General features: G+C 40.6%; 2 protein-coding genes across 5 annotated transcripts in view; both read left to right on the forward strand.

Moving 5' to 3' along the window:
• Positions 1 to 7,857, forward strand: part of LOC134071194 (uncharacterized) — a 31,366-nt gene extending 23,509 nt beyond the window's left edge. Inside the window, exons 2-9 of one of the 4 annotated variants that reach the window (XM_062527812.1) lie at positions 1,101 to 1,216; positions 2,013 to 2,127; positions 2,365 to 2,397; positions 4,513 to 4,636; positions 5,528 to 5,626; positions 6,096 to 6,205; positions 6,339 to 6,377; positions 7,545 to 7,857. In XM_062527812.1, coding sequence (XP_062383796.1) covers positions 1,101 to 1,216; positions 2,013 to 2,127; positions 2,365 to 2,397; positions 4,513 to 4,636; positions 5,528 to 5,626; positions 6,096 to 6,205; positions 6,339 to 6,377; positions 7,545 to 7,772 — 864 coding nt within the window. In that variant the 3' untranslated portion in view covers positions 7,773 to 7,857. The other 3 variants (XM_062527813.1, XM_062527818.1, XM_062527816.1) reach the window with 3 other exon arrangements.
• Positions 7,858 to 12,991: 5,134 nt separating this feature from the next.
• On the forward strand, positions 12,992 to 25,452 carry LOC134071374 (uncharacterized). The gene is made up of 8 exons (XM_062528052.1): positions 12,992 to 13,080; positions 13,188 to 13,303; positions 13,530 to 13,626; positions 15,797 to 16,163; positions 17,037 to 17,159; positions 17,314 to 17,459; positions 17,589 to 17,790; positions 23,222 to 25,452. The coding sequence occupies exons 1-8, from the start codon at positions 13,069 to 13,071 to the stop codon at positions 23,242 to 23,244; spliced, it is 1,086 nt and encodes a 361-aa protein (XP_062384036.1). The 5' UTR covers positions 12,992 to 13,068; the 3' UTR covers positions 23,245 to 25,452.
• Positions 25,453 to 26,177: the final 725 nt, after the last annotated feature.

Genomic DNA, 26,177 nt, shown 5'->3' on the forward strand with positions numbered 1-26,177 from the left:
GTGTCTGTACATCACACAGTTTTTCTGATTTTTTTTCCAAGAAACTGTAGTGTCTGAGCTTGAAAAGACTGTTCACACTTTTTACTGGCGATATTAGCCCACATACACAACCCCTCCCCTCCCCCCACCCCTCTGACTGGACTGTTGTCTAACTTCATACTTGACCAATGGCTGACACCCTTGCACTTCAAACCTACTGTATCCTTATCCTCCATATTTACTGCTGCTCCCTAGACATTGACCCTGCACTGTTGCACTGTTGGACTTATTTGCACTACCACCATGACACACACCTCGTACCGAATCCCAGAGTCAGTCTCTGCCTCATGCCCTCATGCTTATACATCCTTAGTACATCCGTGTGGATCCTTGTTTTAGTATCTTTAGTATATGTTACTGTTCTTTTTAGTCATGTGGATTTGTTATTTTCATCATCCTGTTTATTTTATAGTGTATGTTGTGTGTGGTGTCTTAAGCAACTGGGACCTTGAATTTCCCCTTGGGGATCAATCAAGTATCTATCTATCTATCTAACTATCTATCGCTTTGGACAAAGGCATCTGCTAAATAACTATAACCATAACCATCTATCTGGTCAGATATGTCATTTTAGGCCAAAGTATGTAGATGATGTGCAATGTCGAGCAAAAAAACTCAAAATGGGGCATAAGTATATAAAAAGAGACAATACTGCATTTCTGATATTTATGACAGCACACTTTATGCAGATGATAGCCTACTATTTCTGATATTTATGACAGCACACTTTGGTCTTGGAAAACATCGATACTGAGTCTCAATTGAGATGATCAATCAAAACTAGGCAATACAACTTACTTCTTACAAAGTTTTCACACTACATTTTCAGGGTCAAGGTAGCTATTGACATGTATCTACAGTATATGAAAAATTGGATATCATTACAAATAATCCAAATCCAAATGTGGTGGAGGGGCATCACTAAGGTTTAATCGCCACAAAACATTGGGAATGTTATGAACTCTCTGTAACAATTTCCCTCAAATTTACACAGGTCCCAAGTTCATCTCCTCTGTACCATGGGCTTACCTTGCCTGTTATGTTTCCTCTTTGTCTTCAAGACTGGATCGGTGTTTTGCAGCTTTTACATCCACTGCAGACATCAACATGAAGAAAACCACTACACGATGGAGGCAGCTGTGGGGAGCGTGCGCTCTGGAAATCTAGAGTCTCTAAAGTAAGAAATCAAGAGAAGAAATGCCAATGCTCCACCTTTCACCTCTCTGCACTTCAGGTTTTGTCAGCTGTCTACAGTCTGAAAATGTATTTAATGCAGTTACATTTATTTTAATTTCATTTGAATTAAATTACATTTATTTACATACAAAAATGTAACCTGACTCTCGCCAGATCCTTATAGTTCGCTGAGCTTCACACAAGGATCTGGGACTTCTCGATAGGACATGTATTTCTGAAGGCGGGGCCTTGCATGTGATTTGATAAACCACTTGTCCGTTATCTTGAATGACGTGCTAGGCTACTTCAAGCTCTTGCCAAACCCGGAAGAAGAGTGAAAACATCCTTGCCACCAGTAAATGTCTTCAAAACCATTCTCTGTTCATCTTTTAAAGAATGAATACTCGTTAGATTCGACAAAACGGCTGAAATAGCAGAATCAATGTCAGCACAAGACAGCGTGCCGCCATTGTTGTTTGAATCAAACACTCGCTTCGCCACTCCTGATTGGTTCATCATGTTTTGCTCCCTGGAAGGAGTTTGGATTGCCCTCGAGCCCAGACCCTTGTGTGAAGCTCAGCGAAACGCCTCTGGTGGAGCATGGCGGAACTACAAGGGTCTGGTGAGAGTCAGGCTAACAAAAATGCACTTTATAAGTAAATGTGACTTGACTTCATGTACAGTAATAGAGCATGTTGGATAAAAAAAACAACTTGTGTATGCATGCAGACATGAAGAGGTGAAAGAAATATTCTACCATGATTGCCATTATTGACTCCATTAGTATGCCTCCTCAGAAAAGGAGTTCAACTTGTGAAGCTGAATGGGAAAGATCTTTTGGGTGTGACTTCAGAAGATTTTTTGAGAGAAATGGGAATCGTCCCGGAGAGTGGGAATCGTCAACTCTCTTTGGTAAGAGGAAATGTTTTTACAATATTCAGACTTAAAGCAGTTAACCCATTCACTGTTATACTGTAAAAAAGTGAACCAAGATATTGTGCCATTAACCACACTTGAATAGAAGATGTGTCCTTTTAGATGTATAAATTATTGATATGGCGTTAAAATGTGGAACTAAATATTCATAAAGATCATTGTCTTGTATGCTGTGAATGCTGTTCTCAGCTCACTATCATCTTCATGTTTCAGACAATTGAAAACCATGGAGCAGCTGTTGATTTGGTGAGTTGTATCATTGTATCATTGTGCTGCTTGAAGTTAGCCTACATGGACTACTTTCATCTGCTGCATGATATCATTGTGCTGCTGGAAGTTAGCCTACATGGACTACTTTCAGCTGCTGCATGATATTAGTGTGCTGCTGGAAGTTAGCCTACATGGACTACTTTCAGCTGCTGCATGATATTATTGTGCTGCTGTGCCCATGGTGTCCCTTGATTATTACACATCCATTACTATACTATACTATACACATCCATTACTATACTATACACATCCATTACTATACTATACACGTCCATTACTATACTGTACTATACACATCCATTACTATACTGTACTGTACTATACACACCCATTACTATACTATACACATTGTTACGACCCGGCTCTAAGCCGCAACATAAAGAGGGAGTCGGCACAACAGAGAAACTTTAACCAGTAAAGCATTTATTAAAATGAACCAAAAGCATAACCGTTACCAAAAGATGTCTAGGGGAAACTAAAGGTAGGCTATGTATGCAAGTGTTCATGTGGGTGCGTGTATGCCAAAGTCAGTATGATGTTCAAAGATAGAGAAGGTGCCAGTGGGGGAGAGATAACCCAACGGTGACTGCAACAGAATGTGCCTAACCGAAAAGTGCCCAAATCAAGAGAGAGAACAAGCCCTTAAATACCCACACCTTCACCAGGTGTGCATGATTGGCTAATTAGGCCAGCTAGGCCAGCATTTCCCATGCACTGGCCACTCCAGGCCTGAAGGGGCACAGGGGGTCGTAACAACATCCATTACTATACTATACACGTCCATTACTATACTGTACTATACACATCCATTACTATACTGTACACGTCCATTACTAGGCTACACTATACTATACACATCCATTACTATACTGTACTATACACATCCATTACTATTCTGTACTGTACTATACACATCCATTACTATACTGTACTACACACATCTATTACTATACTATACTATACACATCCATTACTATACTGTACTATACACATCCATTACTATACTGTACTACACACATCCATTACTATACTGTACTATACTATACTATACACATCCATTACTATACTATACTATACACATCCATAACTATACTGTACTATACACATCAATTACTATACTGTACTATACACATCCATTACTCAACTGTACTACACATCCATTACTATACTGTACTATACACATCCATTACTGTACTATACACATCCATCACTATACTGTACTATACACGTCCATTACTATACTGTACTATACACATCCATTACTATACTATACTACACATCCATTACTATACTGTACTACACACATCCATTACTATACTGTACTATACACATCCATTACTATACTGTACTATACACATCCATTACTATATTGTACTATACACATCCATTACTATACTGTACTATACACATCCATTAATATACTATACTACACACATCTATTACTATATTGTACTATACACATCCATTGCACTCAGGCCATCTCCATTTCACTAATTAGGAAACCAGATTATGATTATCACGTATTTTGAATTATATGTTTATACTTTATTAACATTACTTTGTAGGAATTTGCTCTCACTTTGACGTTTAATATTCTTGTATCGTATTATTGTTCAATTATTGTTTAAAAATAATACAATATTGCCAAATTATATTGACAAATATTCCATTTATTAGAGCAATAGAGGAGGAAATCTCCAAGGGGGTGAACGTATTTAGTAAGTTCTGTATGAAGGCCCACTCTCACACAGCACTCTCTCTGATGTGCTCTCTGATGATGTCTCCTCAGCCTCAAGAGGACTCCTGCGAGGACCCTAACCCTAACCCTCTCTCTGATGTCTCCTCAGCCTCAAGAGGACTCCTGCGAGGAATCTAACCCTAACCCTAACCCTCTCTCTGATGTCTCCTCAGCCTCAAGAGGACTCCTGCGAGAACCCTAACCCTAACCCTCTCTCTGATGTCTCCTCAGCCTCAAGAGGACTCCTGCGAGAACCCTAACCCTAACCCTCTCTCTGATGTCTCCTCAGCCTCAAGAGGACTCCTGCGAGGACCCTAACCCTAACCCTAACCCTCTCTCTGATGTCTCCTCAGCCTCAAGAGGACTCCTGCGACACCACAGAAGAAACCCTGCTGATTGTGACGCTGCAAGATGCTGAGATTGAATTGCTGTGTACAGACTGTGGCGACGAGTGTACTCTTGATGGCACTTATCCCTGTAAATGGCCATTCCCCTTCATCTCCTGATCCTCTAGTCTATTTTGCAGTCTGAATATCTCTTAGATAGGAGCTGTCCATCTAAACATCTAAGTGAATGTTGCTAAAGGAATAGTTCGGTATTTTACACTTTATGCCTGTTTTCTGTATTGCCTAGCATGAAAATGAGTGACACTGACATTTCGACGATTGAGCCTGTTTGTGGAATTTATCAGATAGAATTGAGCTTTAGAATGGAGCTCTGTATGGCTTTAACATTGCTCGCTTTGGGCATGGTCTATTCTGTCCTTAAAACACCCCTAAACGTTTGTTTTTAAAAATGTGCAGCTCACCGAATGGTAACTGGTCTTCAACGATCTTCTATAGCAAGTTTCGCAGTGAAATTCAAATTCTGTTGTGTTATATTAGGCACACATGGTTGAAAAAGTACTTCCGGGATTTCGAATAATAACAGATAACAGATGACAGAAGCTGTATTTCGCTGCTTAACTTGCTATAGAAGATCGTTGAAGACCAGTAACCACTCGGTGAACTGCACACTTTTAAAAACGAACGTTTAGGGGTGTTTTAAGGACAGAATAGACTATGCACAAAGCGAGCAATGTTAAAGCCATACAGAGCTCCATTCTAAATCTGCCAAATTCCACAAACGGGCTCAATCGTCGAGATTTCGGTGTCAAACACTCGTTTTCATGCCAGGCAATACTGAAAATGGACTTAAAGTGTAGAATACTGAACTATTCCTTTAATTGATGTATAAATTCTACTGGAAGTAAAGGTAAGCTCAGAGATTGTATACGATTTCAAGTAGTCATCATTGCTATTGTAGAGATTCACAGCATTCACATCAATGAAGTTTTACATTTGTGTCTGCTATCATCCTTTGTTTCAGTTGCAACGCTCTGGCAATGTAAATCAATGAGGCTGGTGAATGATGCCAATCAGTATGTGGGATGGACAGCTTCGGGACCTGGCTTCAGTGACACAGAAGGTACAGTGTGTTCTCCTCAGCTGCATCATTAGGTTTACTCAGATGACACTATTATCCAGAGCCACTAACAAATACTGTATGAACTAACATGTAAACTATGTCACAAAAGGAGACTTTAGGATACTAATAAATATGTTGTTCCAAAGTATGGATCTGTTGCGTTTTGTGCAGATGTTAATGAAATTATAAAATAAATAAAATATTCTAAATATTCCAATAGGACAATCAAGGTAATCTACATAGATGTTTGATCAATAGCAACGTTGAAAGTATGATTGCTGAAGAAGATGTATTAAATAATTTCACCTCCTCCTACCACTCAATAAAAGCATCATTACATTGCAACTCATGAAGATTGCAACTCGTGAAGGCTAATCAGAATGATATGACAGAAGTATAAAGAGGGGAACATACAGAAACAAGCAAAAAAAATGGTTTTATGTACTGAATTTATTTACATCTATTTCAGAAAATATCATAATGGTTGAAATGGATAAACATGTTTTTCTGCAATTCCCTGCCACCTGGAAGTTCCTAAAATGTGAGAAAAAGGAAGGGACCTTCACCTTGAAAGCTGAGGTATGATGACAACTTAATCAAAAGTATTCAAATCTACATTTCAAGTTCATGTTTCTTTTCACAGATGGGTTCATTATGCATTGTCATGAATAGTAAAATTGGTAATGCCATCATTTGTTTGATTGTTCTTTAGGAAAATGACGCACTGAAAAGACTGCTGAGTGCCATATCGGTAACTGAAACACAGATTTTTGTTTTTCTTCTACCTTCCTCGAAATCTCTAGACTAAAAGGAATTATGATATATGTTCATTTATCATAATTCTTTTATTATGAATTTATCGGTTTCATTACTTAAAAGAGTGAACAAGTTGGAATTGTTGTGAGAGACACAAAAGATAATGTAAAACATTCTTAAACTGTGTTATAATCCCGCTCTTCACAATGCAAGTAGAACGCTCCATTGACTTGAAATAGTCTTATACTTACAGTACTTACTTATTTACTACCTTGCCATGCAACACCTGAAACTGTCAACTTCTATCTGTGTGACTAGCTATTTATTTTGTTAGCGGAAGCCACGAAACGGTCGCCAAGTAACGGTCGCCAAGTGTAGCACACGGCTCAATAAATATATAAAGTGCTCATAATGTTATCGACTGGACCAGAAGCTCTAATAGCTCACTACTGGAGGTAGTGTTGATGCAAGTAAATAGACTTGAGGAAGATAAATTAAGGTATTTAATAAATAGACAATGTGTTAGTGTATTGAAGGTTTTGTAGAAGAAAAGAAAAATATCAACAATAAACATATAAAAGAAAGACAAAAAACAAATAAATAAGTAAATAGAAAAGTGCAGTACAATAAATATTCACAAGTATCAATTCATTTCTAGAACCTACCTGGGTGCACCCTTATATTTATCTACAAATCTGAGTATAGTCTATTACAATATTCCCAGAACAGTGGGAATTCACTTCTGGGAGGCTCGCCATCGACTTCAATTCTCTCTCTTTAAAAAACCTGACCAGTTCGAAACTTCTTGAGTGTTCAGAATCTTCTTGTCCGTTGGTTATCTCTTCGTCTATCCGTTGAAGGTTTTGTTGGTGTCTTCTTTTCAAGTTTTGAAGTGGTCTTATAATAACTTAGCCGTATAATAAGTGGGATAATGTATATAACGCAGGTCAATATCGGGAAAATAAGTACCTTCAGAGCGAAAAAAGACCCCTCCGCTTCACGTCGGGGTCAGGTTCGCCCTGTACTTATTTTCTCCGATAATGACCAGCGTTCTATACATTATTCCTTAGTTAACATCACCTTTCATTCTTCGAATGAGCTTGTTTTTTGATGCAAAGGTTACTGTAGACAACTCCTAACTTTTCTCCTTTTTTCATTTCAGCAAAAAAAGGCACTTAAAGACATGACGAAGATATTTGAAGACAACAAATCCTTTTTCTTCCACCTTACACCAAAAAAGGAAAGACATATATATACATTTCAGTCTGCCCTATGTCACAATCAGTTCATTTGTGCAACTAGTAAGAAATTAGGAGTCAAAAATGTACCCGGAGAGACAGAAATTGACTCCTATTTTCGTGTAGAAGCTAAGAAAACAAAGATAAAATAAATACTTGGACATTTAAAAAAGCTGAAGTGGTGTACACACAAATACACTTCACTAACATGTAACATATGAGACATATGAGATTATAATGGGGAGCGTGGGGGGGGGGGGGGGGGGGCTGTTTACCAGGGCCCCGGGGGGGGGGGGGGGGGGGGGCATGGAAAGTTTAGAAGATATTTAATTTCACCTGAATTTTCTTTCCAAATCAAATGCCATAATGAATGTTTTCATTGAATCGGATTAGACCATTAGCATCTCGCTTGCCATGTCTTCCTCCAAGAGAGCTGAATTGGGTTGCCAAAAGGCATTGTTTAGCATGTCAGCAATGTCAGTCTAAACTTCCTACCGTTTCTATTGAGGACTTCAACTTTCAAGATGAGAAAAACAGTTGTTATCAGACAGCCACACATCAGTTCTGACAACCTCGGCATCCCTCTGGATTTGAGCGAGTAGCGAATTGATAGTCATGGGAACAGTGGCTGTTCCCATGGCAATGGTGATTCCTACCAATCAAAGGCTCTGCTTTTACCAACTTTTACACATCTGGATCTTGGGTAGTTTAGTACTTTTCTGTTAAATTGCACATATTTTTATTTCTCAAAATGTCTATATGAAAATGTACAATTGCTTAGTCATGTCATAGCTTGTTTTGAGTCTACCATGGGCGGTTTCACTTTTATGGCGTTTACTCCAGTTGTTAATGGAGAAATTGTGTTCTTACTTGTGGGATGGGTGGTGGGCGGGACTGTAGTGCTACATGAAGGTTGCAAGTGAGTCATAATAAGCTAGGGTCATGGAGGCAAACCTGCCATGAAGGAAAACATTTGAACTAACCTTTTTACATTTTTCATTTTTTATTATTCATTATTCTTACTGCTCACTTCCTTTTTAAAATTCTCCTAGAATAATTGCTAGATTTGCTTTTAAAATCTTAAAATGTTTACCATGTTGTGAGTCACTTTGGTTTAAAAGCATCAGCCAAATGTAATGTAATGTAATGTAATGTAAAAACAAGGTGTGATATCTTTTTTGGTAATGTTCACATTGGGGGTTTTGTTTTTGGCCTGAGGCAGAAAAAAAGGATATTGATGTACTGTAATAATATAGTAAGCCTAGCCTGTTAGTAATGGTTGATACCAAATGTGCACAAAACCTACTAGTACTAGCCTACCATTACCGTCACTCCTCTTGCACTTTTTATCCTCATGTTTTTTTCTGTCATTGCAACCGCTGGGAAAACCTTGACTTCGCTTCATTTTTATCACAACCTCTCAGTTCAACCTCTACATTCCTGGTTGCGTCTTTCATCTTTCCCGGTCAATGGAATAATCCATTGCCGTATGAAAAAGGGAGGGAGGGTGCTGAAACATGTATTTAATCAGGCCTTCTGGTGTTTTTTGTTGGCTTAGAAGTACGATTAAAACATGTAGTGACTATGTAGGCTTAACCATGCTTGGGAGTGATTTATTGGGGGCTCCCAACTAGGGCCCCAGGCGATTGGCTACCTTTGGCCAATGCCGGCCCTGCCATAGAGTCCGCCCCTGCAGCCGTCCGTCTGCCCGTCCATTCGTATACGTGTGTGTCAGTGCATGTATACTGGTCTATTGTACATTACACAGGGCAAAGGCTCATTGTGTCTTTCAGTACGTACCTACTGTACCTGTATGACTCATACTGTAGCTTCTATCTGAGATTAATGTTAGTAACTGACAAAGTGTAAAAATACGGAAATTGTTCTTTGGGTTTAGAGGTATATCTTGTTTTTTTTTTTATCTACACACTTTTTAATAAACCCATGTATTCTAATTTCCAGAGTGTTCTGTTGTTATTGTGGTTTGGAGAAGGTTATTATATATAAACCCATGTATTCTATTCTGCAGACTGAATATTTCAAGTATTTATTTCAATACTTACAGTGTTTCCTACCATAATCAGTTACAGCAATCAACCAACAATTAAATCAATGAAACTAATAAAATCTGTAGACAAATAAAAATGACTGCATAAAGTACATATACGTGTTGACTCTGAAGAACAACTAGCATACAGTGTGGCACTCTCCTACATACTCAGACTGTCCTGAAATAGGATGAGATAACATCTATAGATCATGGCCATTACAGCACAACTACATTGGCTAGCTGAACAAAGGTGACCCCTCCTACATGAAGTGCTGAGATGTAGCCTACACTACGCTTGCCTATTGACCCCTCCTACATCATCTCATGGAGTGCTGAAATGTAGCCTACACTACGCTTGCCTGTTTCTGAACTGTGGAACAAAAGTCACACGTTCAGTAAGATGCACCAAACGTATACTGTTTCTAGAAAGAGAACCAATCTTAAATATTGTGGTACCTACAGTAGGGAGGCAGTGTCTGTTTCCCCCTGTAAACCTGACAACAACAACATGTGAATTTGGCTGCCACTGCCTTCAGCTGCTTTGAACACAGTGGTCAGGAAAACAACAAAGCCTAACTTTGAGGATGCGGATAATGAAATGATTGTTGCAGAGCTAGAGAAGAATAGAAACATTTTATTCTCAAGCTGACAAACACAATGATACATTCGAAAGAAGATTTGCATGTGAAACAGAAAAAAGTGAACAGTTGAACTAGCTGGGTGATGAGGAGCATGCAGGACGCCACCGTCAATGGCAGGAAATGAATGCTTCCTACGTTAGCAGAGGCACAGAGAAGGCAAGGGCTGGCACGAATGCAGGCCACAGTCATAGGCAGGCTATCCTCAGTTGTTCACTTGTAACAGGGTTACGTGTAGTCTGAAGCAGTCAGCACACATAATTGTTTTTCTTAGGTTAAATTCCGCGTAGACTTGTGAATCATTTGTGTTACAAGTGTACGGTTTTACGATAGGCTTACGATATGCGTAAGGTCTACGAGAAGCTAACGTGTGCTTCGAGTTACGGGACCCGGGTGCATTTTATTGAGGCCAGTTTGAATACCGTGAGGAGATCCTGAGCCCATTGTTGTGCCATTCACTCATTACATGCCCATCACCACATGTTGCAGCGTGACCATGCAACACTCCATGTACAGTAGCAAGCATCTGTACCCAATTCCTGGAAGCTGAAAACATCCCAGCTGTTGCATGACCAGCATACTCACCGGACATGTCACCCATTGAGCATGTTTGGGATGACCAGACCAGTACACTCACCGGACATGTCACCCATTGAGCATGTTTGGGATGACCAGACCAGCACACTCACCGGACAGGTCACCCATTGAGCATGTTTGGGATGACCAGACCAGCACACTCACCGGACAGGTCACCCATTGAGCATGTATGGGATGACCAGACCAGCACACTCACCGGACAGGTCACCCATTGAGCATGTATGGGATGCTCTGGATGAGTGTACATGTATAGGACAGCATGCTCCAGGTCCTGCCAATATCCAGCAACGTCACCATTCCACAGGCCACAATCAACAACCTGGTCAACTCTATGTGAAGGGATGTGTTGCGCTGTGTGAGGCAGATGGTGATCACACCAGAAACTGACTTGTTATTAAGAACCCCTCAATACAGTGAAGGTGCTCATTTCAAAGTGGGCTTTAATGGTGGCCAGCCTAAGGCACACCTGTGCAATACTCACGTCGTGTCATCCGCATCTTGATATGCCACACACCTGTGCAATACTCACCTTGTGTCATCCGCATCTTGATATGCCACAACTTTGAAGTGGTTGGATTATCTCGGCAAAGGGGAAGTGCTCACTAATACCAGAGATGGCTGATAACGCCAGACGATTCAGAAGAGGGTCATCTCCCAACGCACCTCCTGTGTCTGTAGAAGAGGGTCATCTGTAGAAGAGGGTCATCTCCCAACGCATCTCCTGTGAGAAGAGGGTCATCTCCCAACGCACCTCCTGTGTCTGTAGAAGAGGGTCATCTGTAGAAGAGGGTCATCTCCCAACGCATCTCCTGTGAGAAGAGGGTCATCTCCCAACGCACCTCCTGTGTCTGTAGAAGAGGGTCATCTGTAGAAGAGGGTCATCTCCCAACGCATCTCCTGTGAGAAGAGGGTCATCTCCCAACGCATCTCCTGTGTCTGTAGAAGAGGGTCATCTGTAGAAGAGGGTCATCTCCCAACGCATCTCCTGTGAGAAGAGGGTCATCTCCCAACGCATCTCCTGTGTCTGTAGAAGAGGGTCATCTGTAGAAGAGGGTCATCTCCCAACGCATCTCCTGTGAGAAGAGGGTCATCTCCCAACGCATCTCCTGTGTCTGTAGAAGAGGGTCATCTGTAGAAGAGGGTCATCTCCCAACGCATCTCCTGTGAGAAGAGGGTCATCTCCCAACGCATCTCCTGCGTGTGTAGAAGAGGGTCATCTCCCAACACATCTCCTGTCCTGTGTCTGTAGAAGAGGGTCATCTCCCAGCGCATCTCCTGTGTCTGGGTCATCTCTCCGTCTGTACGACGTCTGCAGGTAGTTGAGGTAGTGGGTACAGTAGGCTCCTAACTCCAAAGTTGAATCATTTATCCCATCTGAAAGAGTGTTTCATCGGCATCACACATCATTTTAAATATGTATCTTCTATTTTTGCGTATTGACAGGAAAGTTATGTTTGTGGACATGCCGAGGAGTCTGGAACTTTACGTGCCATTTCGTTCCATTGGCAAATCCCTGATTTATCTTGGTAACTACACTATCTTTGACAACACAGATTTATGAGCAGTGTTTGAGAGAAATGGGTATTTTGCGTATAGAGACAGTCTTAGATCTTTGAGTTCAGATCATGATAAATGGGGGCAAAAGCAAAATTGTTTTTATAAATTTGTTCAGTGTATTATTTAATTGTTTCTATTTAATGTCCTGCTACCTTTTTGGTTTATTTTTTGCTAACTGATTACCTCTGTATATTATAGGATCTAGTCTGGTACTGTACTTGTACTTAATGTACTGTACTTTGGTCAACTGCCGTTGCGTGTGAAAGTGTTATGAATGAATTGAGAATATTTTTTTCATTGGAAAGACATTTCTCCAAGCGATTAGGTACTCAACATCCTTGTTACTGGTTCTACATCCGTGTTTTACTCAAAGCTTTTTGTGTATGGCTTCATTCAGGAGTCTACTATGAACAATAATTTATTGTTTGCCCTACTGATGTACGTTTTTAGCCACTTCCCCTCGTCACCTAGAAAGTTCTGCTTTCGTACGTTCAACTTCCTCTGCAAGTCACCACCCCCACACTATACAAATGAGGCCAGTCGAGTAAAATATCCGGAGTCTTGTGGTAGCACAACCACTTTCCATCCCCCTGCACTCAAGGCAACATGGAGGTGAAGGTGAGACTGCTGCCCCTCTGCATTCCATCACACTATGCTATATTAAGTTGCCATCTGCCAACGCTCCCGGCACTGAGTGCTTTTCTGACTTTCTTTTCTCTATCCAGGATGCGCCTGTCAACGGTGGTGTGTCCATCCTTCACACAGTCAGGGACGGGAAACATCACTATGAAGTCCAGACCGTCCTTAAGGACAAGAAAGCCAAGAAAGGATTTTTTATGAGGTGAGTGAACGGAGGTCTCTGACAGCTACACATCATGCATGCCTCTCCATGTGTCTCACGTAGTCACACTTTAAAGAGAAAATGGGCCAAAGCTCAGAAACAGCTGCCCTGAGAAAAAAATGGTATATGTTACATTAGAAAGTAAGAAAGTAAACTATTGTTGCAAACTGTTGCCATGTTTATGGTTTCAGCAGTGATTGTGATATCTATGTTTCTGCTCTCTCAGGAGAGGAGATACACTTCTGAAGATCAATGGCTTAGACTTGCAAGATTTATCTCCAGAGATGTTTGCGGAGAAGTTGTCTGAGGGCAGTCCCATGCTGGTATGTTTTCACATCTCCAACGTGTCTTCAGCTTTCAAATCACTTGTGATCATTTTGTCTCTCGTTCTGGAAGTGAAACCACAGCGTTGCAAGTACTGACATCACAACGTACAAAAGGTCATTTGCTTTGTTGTTCTGAAGCTCTGTTCAGGTGATACATTCATGCTTGGGTGTTAATCACTCTATCTGGACGATTGAGCCCTATCGGGCATTTTAGTTGTAAAAGGAAACAAGTGTGTACATTAATGCTGAAGTTCCCTGGGTGCTTGACTAGGATCATCACTGAGTCACACATTTTGAATCTGGAAAAAATGTTCAGCTAAAAGTTGAATTGATTGATGGGTATTCTATTCTGTGGGTTCTGTGTATGTGTGGGTATTCTATTTTGTGGGTTGTGTGTATGTGACGTCATCCTCTGTGTGATGTTGTGCTGCTACTTCATGACTGTCGGTCAAAGGCAACCTTGTCTGACGCTACCTTGTCTGAGTTCCAGAGGAGCTACTATTTGGAATGGTCCCAAACTGAAGTGTGCGGTCTGTAGTAAGATCATTGCCCTGTTCACAGAGCACTCTTTGGGATGAGTACTATTGTTCCTTTGATCGCAGAAGACAATTGAGCATTTATTGAACCCAGTCAGGAAATTCTAGGCAAGTTTATTTATATAGTAATATAATATAAAATATAAATAGTAATTCAAAGTGCTATACATAAAAACAAGTAATAGTACATGAAAGCATAAACAATAGTTTAAAAATGTTTACAAAGTAAAATAATAAAAAGACATAAAAACATTGAATGATTTGAATGATTACTGGACGCAGTCAATATCTTAACCTTATGCTTCATTGACTCACATTTATGTCCTTTATGAAACTCTGAGATTCATGTTTTGGAATAAACAGTAAAAGCAATGACACGACTCTGACTATCAGCATAAAAACATGAGACGACTTAGTGCTATTGATCCAAGTCAAAAACACAGTGAATAGCAGCACTCTTAAAGTGTAACTGCACCCCATAACTCCACCCACTTCACATTTCTGAAAAAGGCTTTCAAAATTGGCAGGACGTTCTGAAATTTGGAAGGGAGTGCAGCACTGCTGCAGCCAATCAACCATGGTGAATTCGTATCAATCTGGGAATGAGTGCTGCAGACATGGCTTATCACAGGTAGGCTAATCAGGGCAGAAGGTGTTGGGGCGTTTCATTCCTTATTTATAACGACCCGGTGACATAGATTCGCCAGAGAAGCGCAGGACTACGTCAGCATTCCAATAGCATTTTGGACCAAAATGCCATGGCATGTTTCAACCTGTGAAAGGCGCGGAGAGCTATATCTCCAATACAAAATCATACGAAATGTCACTTTACTAGGATATTACTTCAAAAGTAATAAGATAGTGGTCAGTTAGGGTGGGGTGTTGTGGTATGATTGTTAACTGCTCTATGTTTATGCCATATGACAAGACTAGATCAATAGTTTGGTTATGACAATGTGTGGGTGAATTAACATTTTGGCAGAGGCCGAGATGGTCAGTTAGAGATTGGAATGCAATTGTGAAACTATCATTCACATTATCCATATGGATATTGAAATCACCCAATATCAGTATTTTTCTGATTGGAGAACTAGTGGAAAGAAAATCTGAAAATTCATCTCGGAAATCAGTGTAGGGGCCTGGGGTCTATACAGTGTGACTACGGTAACAGGCGGATTAGTTTTCCAATCTGGATGTATAAAATTGAGAATTTGGACTTCCAAAGATTTAAGCTTCTGTGCGGGTTTGGGAGTTGTTAGAAGGCTAATCCAGCTCCCTTGCCAGTGTGGCGTGGTACATGGTGGTTTAGATAGTTCCGTCCACACATCCTTCCTGTTGCGTGACTGTGGAATTGTTTTGAATTGCCGTGAATTGAATTCCACTTCCTGTCATTCCGATTCAAATTCAACTTCCGGGGAATTTGTGTCTATTGATTACAGTGTTTGTGTGTTGATTATGGTGTTTGTGTGTATTAATTACGGTGTTTGTGTGTATCGATTACGGTGTTTGTGCATTGATTAAGGTGTTTGTAAGTATTGATTATGGTCTTTGTGTGTATTGATTACGGTGTTTGTGTGTATTGATTACGGTGTTCGTATGTATTGATTACGGTGTTTGTACTGCCCTGCTAGACTCTACACCAGTCAAGCTCTGACCAATCGGAGACGGTTCATCAGACGCCCGATGCCCTCCGTCCAGTCAAGAAGGAAGACCACATCATGGAACTGTGTCTGAGCACATCCAGAGAGCTGGACGACTGCAGTGGCGACGAAGATCTTCAGGTGGAAGATGAAGATCTCCAGGAGGAAGATGAAGATCTCCAGGAGGAAGACGATTGTCTCCAGGAGGACGGCATGCTGCTGCTGGTGGAGATGGTGGGCACCAGCATGTCGGTGGTGAGGGGAAGGGGCTGTGCCCATGGGGAGACATGCCAGGACTGTGGGGGCACCGACTGCAACCTTGATGAAGTGGTTATGACGTCCACGAAGGTCTCCTTAGGTCAGAATTATGCCTTTTCTCCTACACTAAATATATTTTCACTAGTTGCATAAAAAACACACTATTCTAAGTTACACCCGTTAAGTAAGGGATAATCAGCGACACGCCGTGTGTTTTAAAGGAAAATAATGCACGTTCGAAGTGGTAATAAGACACTTCGATAAGTGCATTATTTTCCTATAAAACACACCGCACGGAGTTGATTATCCCGCTTATACCACTGCTACTATCATTTTCGTTTATATTGGCCTACTGTAAGTACTTCGTTTCATTTTAGAATATTATAGCAACGTCACCGATGAATCACTCATTTTGCTTTTTCTGCGCTGCTGTCCAGATACAATGTTGCTATTTTTACCGTTACATTCACATTCCATTTATGTCCGTGTAATGATATGAATCAATGGAATTGTGTCATGCGGTCAAAAAAAAGAAACTACTTCATAGCCGTGCGTATTATCGAAAAATAATGCACGAATAAATGTCCAAATAGTGCATCACAATAGGACATTTGACCAAGCAGTGGTATAAACAAGAACATTCGACGGTATAGTCTTTCCTCAGCTTTAACTTGTGGTTCCCGAACTGCCCCTTTGGAGTCTTACGAAAACCTCCTTACGTCCTTACCTCCTTAGCCACTGTCCATCCTGAAAGTACTGAATTAGTTGACATCGATTGCACAGAAACATTTTCACTTCATGTGGAGGTGCATGGCAGCGTTACGTTAAAAATGTTCATTAAAACAGTACTGAGATGAGTCGTATCTCTGCATGTTCATTAAAACAGGACCGAGACGAGACTCACTCGCCAGCAGAGCTTGTGTGGAATGTGGAGAATCACAAGCTTCTTGTTCATACGATTCTTGTTTTTCAGTGTCGAGGGGAATTTCTGATTTTCTACATGATAAACAGCAAGAGAACATTGCTTTGGAGGGTCTTCTGCCCCGTTTGTTTGTCAACTGTAATGGCAATCAGACAAGACTGAAAGATAGACCAGGTAAGAAGTAACACTACTGTACTGAGATGCCCATCAGCCGTTCATCTTTAATTGATTTACATTGACGAACATTTGATCATTTTGAACAGGGATGGAATGTAGCTGAAAAGCTAAAACATAAATAAATGTGCGCTTTTTGCTTTGTGTTGGTTAGCAAAGATGACGATCTACTACTACCAGTCCGACCACCTGGACGGTCCCTCTAAAGGGGTTCCTGTTGTATTGAACTTCTCCGGGACTGACAAGTTCATCCAATGCTCCAGACATCCAGACAGCCTTGAAGCAACCGTAAATGTAATGGTAGGTGCCATAACCATGCATCCAATGAGTGTGTGGAGCTCTGTGCACACTGTCACAATACATTCATGAGTCTCATGCCCATCTGGAGTCTTACTGCCTGTGAAATCATACATGTGTGTTTTATCACAGCCATACGAAAAGAGCAAACTGAAAAGCATCTCCAAGGAGGACCACGAAAGCTTGGCCTTTGTCTTCTACATGAAAGCACAACGCTCCAGGGAGCGAATCTTCGAGTCTGCACACTGTGAGGGCTTTTTCATTCATTCCAAAAACAAGGGTTTAACGGCAAGTAACATGGACCTGGATGATACCTTCTACTTTATCATCCATGGTAAGTCATGCTGATCTGAGATCTGTTGTTTAACAGCTCACATTCACAGAGAACGCATATTGTTCTCTCCCAATTAATATGGCTGTTATCATTGCAGTAGTGAGTAGATATGTGCTTTGATCTGCAAAATAGATATAACATACATGACATCCCTACACCCTGCTGGTTGAAATAATAGCTGATGTCCTACACCCTGCTGATATAACATACCTGATATCCTACACCCTGCTGGTTGATATAATACCTGATATCCCTACACCCTGCTGATATAACATACCTGATATCCCTACACCCTGCTGGTTGATATAATACCTGATATCCCTACACCCTGCTGATACCTGATATCCCTACACCCTGCTGATATAACATATCTGATATCCTTACACCCTGCTGGTTGATTTAATACCTGATACCCCTACACCCTGCTGGTTTACCAGCTTCCCTGCTGAAAAAAAACAGCCTGACCAGCTTAAGGTGGTTTGCTGGTTGATTAGTTTGTTTGACCACCCTATGATGGTTGACCAGCTAGACCAGCAAAACTTTTGCCAAAACATACCTTCAGCTGGTTTAGCCATCTTACGATAGTAATTCAGCTGGCTTTGCTTGGCGTACCACCTCAAGCTGGTCATTGTAGTTGGTGTTGCTGGTCTACATTGCTGCTTTTAACTGGACATGCCATCTTATGTTGGTCATTCAAGCAAACCAGCATGGCCATCTTACACTAACAATTTCAAGCTTGGCAAGCTGATCACCAGCATGACCATCTTACACCAGCTGTGTCCCACATGACAGGCTGGTCACACCAGCATGACCATCTTACACCAGCTGTGTCCCACACGACAGGCTGGTCACACCAGCATGACCATCTTACACCAGCTGTGTCCCACAGCCAGCTACACCAGCAAGAGCTGGAAGAAAATCAGCAAAAACCAGCTAAAGCCAGCTACCAGCGTAAGCTGGTTTCTAGCTGTTTTTTTCCAGCAGGGTACATCTAATGTAAATGCCATATACTGTACATATTGTTTTATAGGGAAGTGTAGCAGGGTACATCTAATGTAAATGCCATATCCATGTTGTTTTATAGGGAAGTGTGGCAGGGTACATCTAATGTAAATGCCATATCCACGTTGTTTTATAGGGAAGTGTAGCAGGGTACATCTAATGTAAATGCCATATCCACGTTGCTTTATAGGGAAGTGTGGGTAGCAGGTTCAGTGCGCACGCCTGACGTTTACTGCACTCTGTTATGGAGGACTTTTGATGTTTTATGCTTTATGAGATGCCCCTAATAAATGCATTTGTTTAAATATGATCCTTCTTAATGTTTACATGTTTGACGTACTATATGCATGTGCAGTGTCTTGCAAAAGAACTCAAAACATTTGCAAGCTATCACCATTTTCTGGATAATACAACCTACTCGCATATATTTATTCCAATCATTAGGCTACTGCTTCATCTGTAATGCTTTAACAAGGTAATTCTAAAGTCCAAATACTTCCTCCTACACCTACTCCAATGTTTCCCAAACGGTGTGTTGGGCACCCTAGCATGCCATGAAGGCTGTGCAGAGGCACTGTAGGGGGGGAAAAACAATTATTTTGTTTGCTTTGCCAGCAAGGGTCAATAAAAGTGACGAGTGTGTTATGGATTTTGTATGCTTAACACCATGATGGTATGCTGTGAGATTTATAGTGTGTCACAAGAGAAAATAGTTTGGGAAACACCACACTACCTAAAAATAACATAGAGCAGAAAACTGCCTAACACATTAACATACAGTGTAGAGCAGAAACACTGCTCTACCCAACACATTAACATAGAGCAGAAACACTGCTCTACCTAACACATTAACATTGGGAAACACTGCTCTACCTAACACATTAACATAGAGCAGAAACACTGCTCTACCTAACACATTAACATAGAGCAGAAACACTGCTCTACCTAACACATTAACATAGAGCAGAGACACTGCTCTACCTAACACATTAACATAGAGCAGAAACACTGCTCTACCCAACACATTAACATAGAGCAGAAACACTGCTCTACCTAACACATTAACATAGAGCAGAAACACTGCACTACCTAACACATTAACAGAGCAGAAACACTGCTCTACCTAGCACAATAACATAGAGCAGAAACACTGCTCTACCTAACACATTAACAGAGCAGAAACACTGCTCTACCTAACACATTAACATAGAGCAGAAACACTGCTCTACCTAACACATTAGCATAGAGCAGAAACACTGCTCTACCTAACAATAACATAGAGCAGAAACACTGCTCTACCTAACAATAACATAGAGCAGAAACACTGCCTGAAAGTACTGAATTAGTTGACATCAATTGCACAGAAACATTTTCACTTCATGTGGAGGTGCATGGCAGCGTTACGTTAAAAATGTTCATTAAAACAGTACTGAGATGAGTCGTATCTCTGCATGTTCATTAAAACAGGACCGAGACGAGACTCACTCGCCAGCAGAGCTTGTGTGGAATGTGGAGAATCACAAGCTTCTTGTTCATACGATTCTTGTTTTTCAGTGTCGAGGGGAATTTCTGAAACACATTAGCATAGAGCAGAAACACTGCTCTACCTAACAATAACATAGAGCAGAAACACTGCTCTACCTAACATATTAACAGAGCAGAAACACTGCTCTACCTAACACATTAACATTGGGAAACACTGCTCTACCTAACACATTAACATTGGGAAACACTGCTCTACCTAACACATTAACATAGAGCAGAAACACTGCTCTACCCAACACATTAACATTGGGAAACACTGCTCTACCCAACACATTAACATAGAGCAGAAACACTGCTCTACCTAACAATAACATAGAGCAGAAACACTGCTCTACCTAACAATAACATAGAGCAGAAACACTGCTCTACCTAACACATTAACATTGGGAAACACTGCTCTACCTAACACATCAACATAGAGCAGAAACACTGCTCTACCCAACACATTAACATATAGCAGAAACACTGCACTACCCAACACATTAACATAGAGCAGAAACACTGCACTACTTAACACATTAACATAGAGCAGAAAACTGCGCTACCTAATACATTAACATAGAGCAGAAACACTGCTCTACCTAACACATTAACATTGGGAAACACTGCTCTACCTAACACATTAACATAGAGCAGAAACACTGCTCTACCTAACACATTAACAGAGCAGAAACACTGCTCTACCTAACACATTAACAGAGCAGAAACACTGCTCTACCTAACACATTAACATTGGGAAACACTGCTCTACCTAACACATTAACATTGGGAAACACTGCTCTACCTAACACATTAACATAGAGCAGAAACACTGCTCTACCTAACACATTAACAGAGCAGAAACACTGCTCTACCTAACACATTAACAGAGCAGAAACACTGCTCTACCTAACACATTAACATTGGGAAACACTGCTCTACCTAACACATTAACATAGAGCAGAAACACTGCTCTACCTAACAATAACATAGAGCAGAAACACTGCTCTACCCAACACATTAACATTGGGAAACACTGCTCTACCTAACACATCAACATAGAGCAGAAACACTGCTCTACCCAACACATTAACATATAGCAGAAACACTGCACTACCCAACACATTAACATAGAGCAGAAACACTGCACTACTTAACACATTAACATAGAGCAGAAAACTGCGCTACCTAATACATTAACATAGAGCAGAAACACTGCTCTACCTAACACATTAACATTGGGAAACACTGCTCTACCTAACACATTAACATAGAGCAGAAACACTGCTCTACCTAACACATTAACAGAGCAGAAACACTGCTCTACCTAACACATTAACATTGGGAAACACTGTTCTACCCAACACATTAGCATAGAGCAGAAACACTGCTCTACCTAACACATTAACATAGAGCAGAAACACTGCTCTACCTAACACATTAGCATAGAGCAGAAACACTACTCTACCTAACACATTAACAGTCTACCTAACACATTAACATTGGGAAACACTGCTCTACCTAACACATTAACATAGAGCAGAAACACTGCTCTACCTAACACATTAACAGAGCAGAAACACTGCTCTACCTAACACATTAACATTGGGAAACACTGCTCTACCCAACACATTAACATAGAGCAGAAACACTGCACTACTAAACACATTAACATAGAGCAGAAAACTGCACTACCTAATACATTAACATAGAGCAGAAACACTGCTCTACCCAATACATTAACATAGAGCAGAAACACTGCACTACTTAACACATTAACATAGAGCAGAAACACTGCTCTACCTAACACATTAACATAGAGCAGAAACACTGCTCTACCTAACACATTAACATAGAGCAGAATGAGTGTGTATGGGTGTGTGTGTGTGTGTGTGTGTGTGTGTGTGTGTGTGTGTGTGTGTGCTTTCTGCAGCACAAATGTACAGGTTCAAAATAATGTCATGTACAATACAAGGAAAATATATCAACACTGACAAGTTGAACAAATAATGAAATGTGCAGCTTGATACAAATACACCATCTGTCCACTAGGTGGCACTCATGCAGTTTACTATGGCTAGTTCTAGGCTAATGCCAACAGCCATAATGTTTACAGTAAGCATTCAGAAAAAAATTGTAATAGCACATGCAGCACAAGCAACATACATGATGTAGAAGTTTATGCCCCCAAAATGCTATATGTCCCAAAAACATAGATACATTACAATTAACTATTTAAACTACAGACATCTAGAGTTAAAGTGCATGAGCATTTGAGCCCATGTTAGCTTATCAATGGCTAATATCTAAGCAGAAACACAGGGCATTACAATAGACTGACAGAAGGACGCCATTTGAGACATTTGAGTTTGGCACTCAAGCTCAAAGTTTGACACTCTTTGGACATGGAACTCCATTTCTGTTATCTTATTCAATATACAGTATATGAGCGGGATGAGAAGCCTTTGTACTTCCCCACTCATCCCTACTGTAGGGTGACCAGACATCTCCATTTCCAAGAACAGTCTCTGATCAAAATATACGAAAAACAGTTCTGTCCCCCCCTTTTTGTAGATAACAACTTTAGAAATGTTAATAATACTGACAGTTGAATTGGAAATTCCATGGTTTTTCATCTCTGACATTTGGTTGCCTAATACTATGTTTCACTGTATGTACTTTTTAGAGGCTTGGCCCATGACCAGTGCTATATATATATATATACAGTGTATATGACACAAAGCATTTTGAGGGTTGGCCAAAATGCTTTTGTATCTTTAATGGATTTCTCTTGTGCTTTGTAGCTAACTCCATACATGTGTTTACGTGGATGTTAAGCATTGGCATCTCTCTCTCTCTCTCTCTCTCTCTCTCTCTTTCCCTCTCTCTCTCCACTCTTTCATAGAGGCCACGTATTTGAGTTGTTGAGACTCATACATCTGCACTCCAGCTCCAGCCATCAAGCATCCTAGATTTCTCCCCATGATGGTCCTCAGACCCTTAGCCACCTCCACTGAGCATCCTAGATTTCTCCTGTCCCGTAGTGCTGCTTAATGGGACAAACACACTCTGGGTAAAGGTCAGGAGGCAGGGAGGCTACACCGGCCATGGAACTGAAGCCTTCCACTCACAGAGCGTCTGCTGCAGCAATTAGCCCCTGATGTAATCAGTGGAACTGTCCACACTAGACATGATGGCAGTGCATACTGTAATATTACGCTCAAAAGAATTAGACCAGTCCTCTAAACATGTCAGTCTGTCCACACTAGACATGATGGCAGTGCATAATATTACGCTCAAAAGAATTAGACCAGTCCTCTAAACATGTCAGTCTGTCTATAGTCAAGATGGCAGTGCATACTGTATGTTCAAAAGAATAAGACCAGTCCTCTGAACATATATGATCAGTCTGTCTACACTTGACATGATGGCAGTGCATACTGTATGTTCAAAAGAATTAGACCAGTCCTCTAAACATATATGATCAGTCTACAGTCTGATGATGTCTACACTTGACATGATGGCAGTGCATAAGAACCTGAACATGAACTAACTTTAGTGGTTCGTCATTATGTCGTCTCTGTATAATTTTGTGTGAAACTGGAACACCAAACCCACCGAGGCAAGAAGTGTATGATTATTTATTTGTGTATTTTCAGTGCTAGACAAACATGCATTTGGAAAATAATGGAGCATATGTTTACAATGCAAAAATATTATTGGGAATGTGTGTGTGTGTGTGTGTGTGTGTGTGTGTGTCTTTTATCCAGAAAACTGTGGTGATGTGCACGGTGCTGTTTGCTCTTTATCTGACTATGTGATCCACAGGGAAGTAATAATGTAGCTAGTGTGGGCAAGCAGGCAGCCAGTGTTCTGTTGAACATGTAGGATGCAAGTAAGCTTTTAGAAATCGAATAAGTTATTAATGTGTGTTCACTGTTATGCCTTATGAATAAAACAAAGGCTTTATATATTGTTAAAATGCATCTGTAATTATAAAACAAATCCCTAAGCTTAGGTCATGTTCACTGTTACTGTTATCTGAAATGATTATTTAACCGTGTCATCTTCACATACTGTGGCTTCATTTATCACCAACGTAGAAACCAGCGCAAGTCTGAGCAGAGAAAGTATCGTACGACGGGGCTTACGTGAGATTCATCAAACATGCGTATCACACTAATCTCATCGTACGAGCGAGCGGCTGTTGATAAACACGGCGGCTGAAATCAATCGTAATTAGCATATCACGCCTTCTATACAAAACAGTTTAGAAGCCACACCCCTAGAGTTTACGACATGGAGACACGAAAATCGGCAAAGAAAAAAAATGCACTGAGGCTCACGTCTCTGGTGAATGCACACCGTTTAGTATTGTTTGGCAGCAAGAAAGCAGGTATTAGAAGCAAACAGAAGACAAAGGTATGGAAAGAAATAACAGTTGCAGTCAACAGCATTTCAGAAGTCAATCGGACTACAGCAGAGGTGTGTATTTTATTTTTTTTGCCAATTTCTATCTGTGATGGTTAATGAAACATTTGATACAACAGAAACAAATATATAATAATTTTATTTGAGATCAGGTTAAGAAGAAATGGTCCGACTTAAAGTTGGCCACCAAAACGTGTGTGGGTGCGTTAAGTCGTCTTTTTTATATATACTGTATATAAAAAAGAAACATAAACATAGCTTACCCAAAGATATCAATGTTAAAAGCGTAAAATCGATTCCTCTCTCCTCCTGAGAGCTCCTAGGTGGGGAGGTAGTGGTCAGGGATCTCTGACCTTCTGAGGGGTATAAAGCAGGTTCCCCCGGCTGACCCGAGACAGAGCCACCTGCGCTTTAGGAGCCCAATGCAGCGCTCCACAGTGGCCCGTGTGCGCGGATGTGCACTGTTAAAGTTCCTCTCCTGTTCCTGTTCTGTGTGGGGATGTGCACTGTTAAAGTTCCTCTCCTGTTCCTGTTCTGTGTGGGGATTTGCCAGAGGTGTAATGAGGTACTCTGTCAGAGGGTAGCCTTTATCACTTAGATGAATTACATGGAATTGTTAGAGTTCTTATTGTCCTAATTGTTTTGTGGAACAATTATATGTAAACAATGTAAACATTTTGCCTGATGAAGACCCAGTAGGGTCATTAAACGGGAGCAATTTATCAGTGTTGCGGACATTACATTCCTTCCTAACATTACATGTGGACATACTGTACAGTTCCCAACCAAGAAATTTAGTGTAAAAACGGATGGATTGCTTGTTTTACATGCAAATGTCTGTAAAACCGAAACATAAAAGTCTATGCAGTTTTTGTAATGTCAACAATAACCAGTATTTTGAAACCTAGTGTACTCTGATTGACTGCATGTATCTTGACAAGTGAAAACAAGTTTTATTCTTTGACAGAATAATTTCATTTTAGTGTGTGCAGAGTTAGTGTGTGCAGAGAAATGAAGAGTTAGTGAATATGTAACAAAATGTGTTTTTGAGAAGAAAATGTTCCATTTGGCCAATTGTGTTTTAAAGGTGTGACTCTGTGTTAAGAGTTCAGAAAAAGTATCTGAAGTATGGGTAAGTGCTTGAGTTTATAAGAAGTATCTGAAGTATGGGTAAGTGCTTGTTAGCGATTGAAAAAAACGGTAATGTGTGCTTCAACATGTAGATGTTGTACAAGAGTCTTGTTGTAGATGTTGTACAAGAGTCTTGTTGTGCATGTGTCTTTGCTGCCATCTGTTGGCACAGCAGCAGTACAGCAGGGACACTGAAACACTGAATGAGATTGTCACAGTAAGAAGGCTGTTTGTGCTGAATGTGTTTACTACAGTAAGAAGGCTGTTTGTGCTGAATGAGATTGTCACAGTAAGAATGG

This window comes from Sardina pilchardus, chromosome 23, assembly GCF_963854185.1.
Source record: "Sardina pilchardus chromosome 23, fSarPil1.1, whole genome shotgun sequence".
NCBI classification, from domain to species: Eukaryota; Metazoa; Chordata; class Actinopteri; order Clupeiformes; family Clupeidae; genus Sardina; species Sardina pilchardus.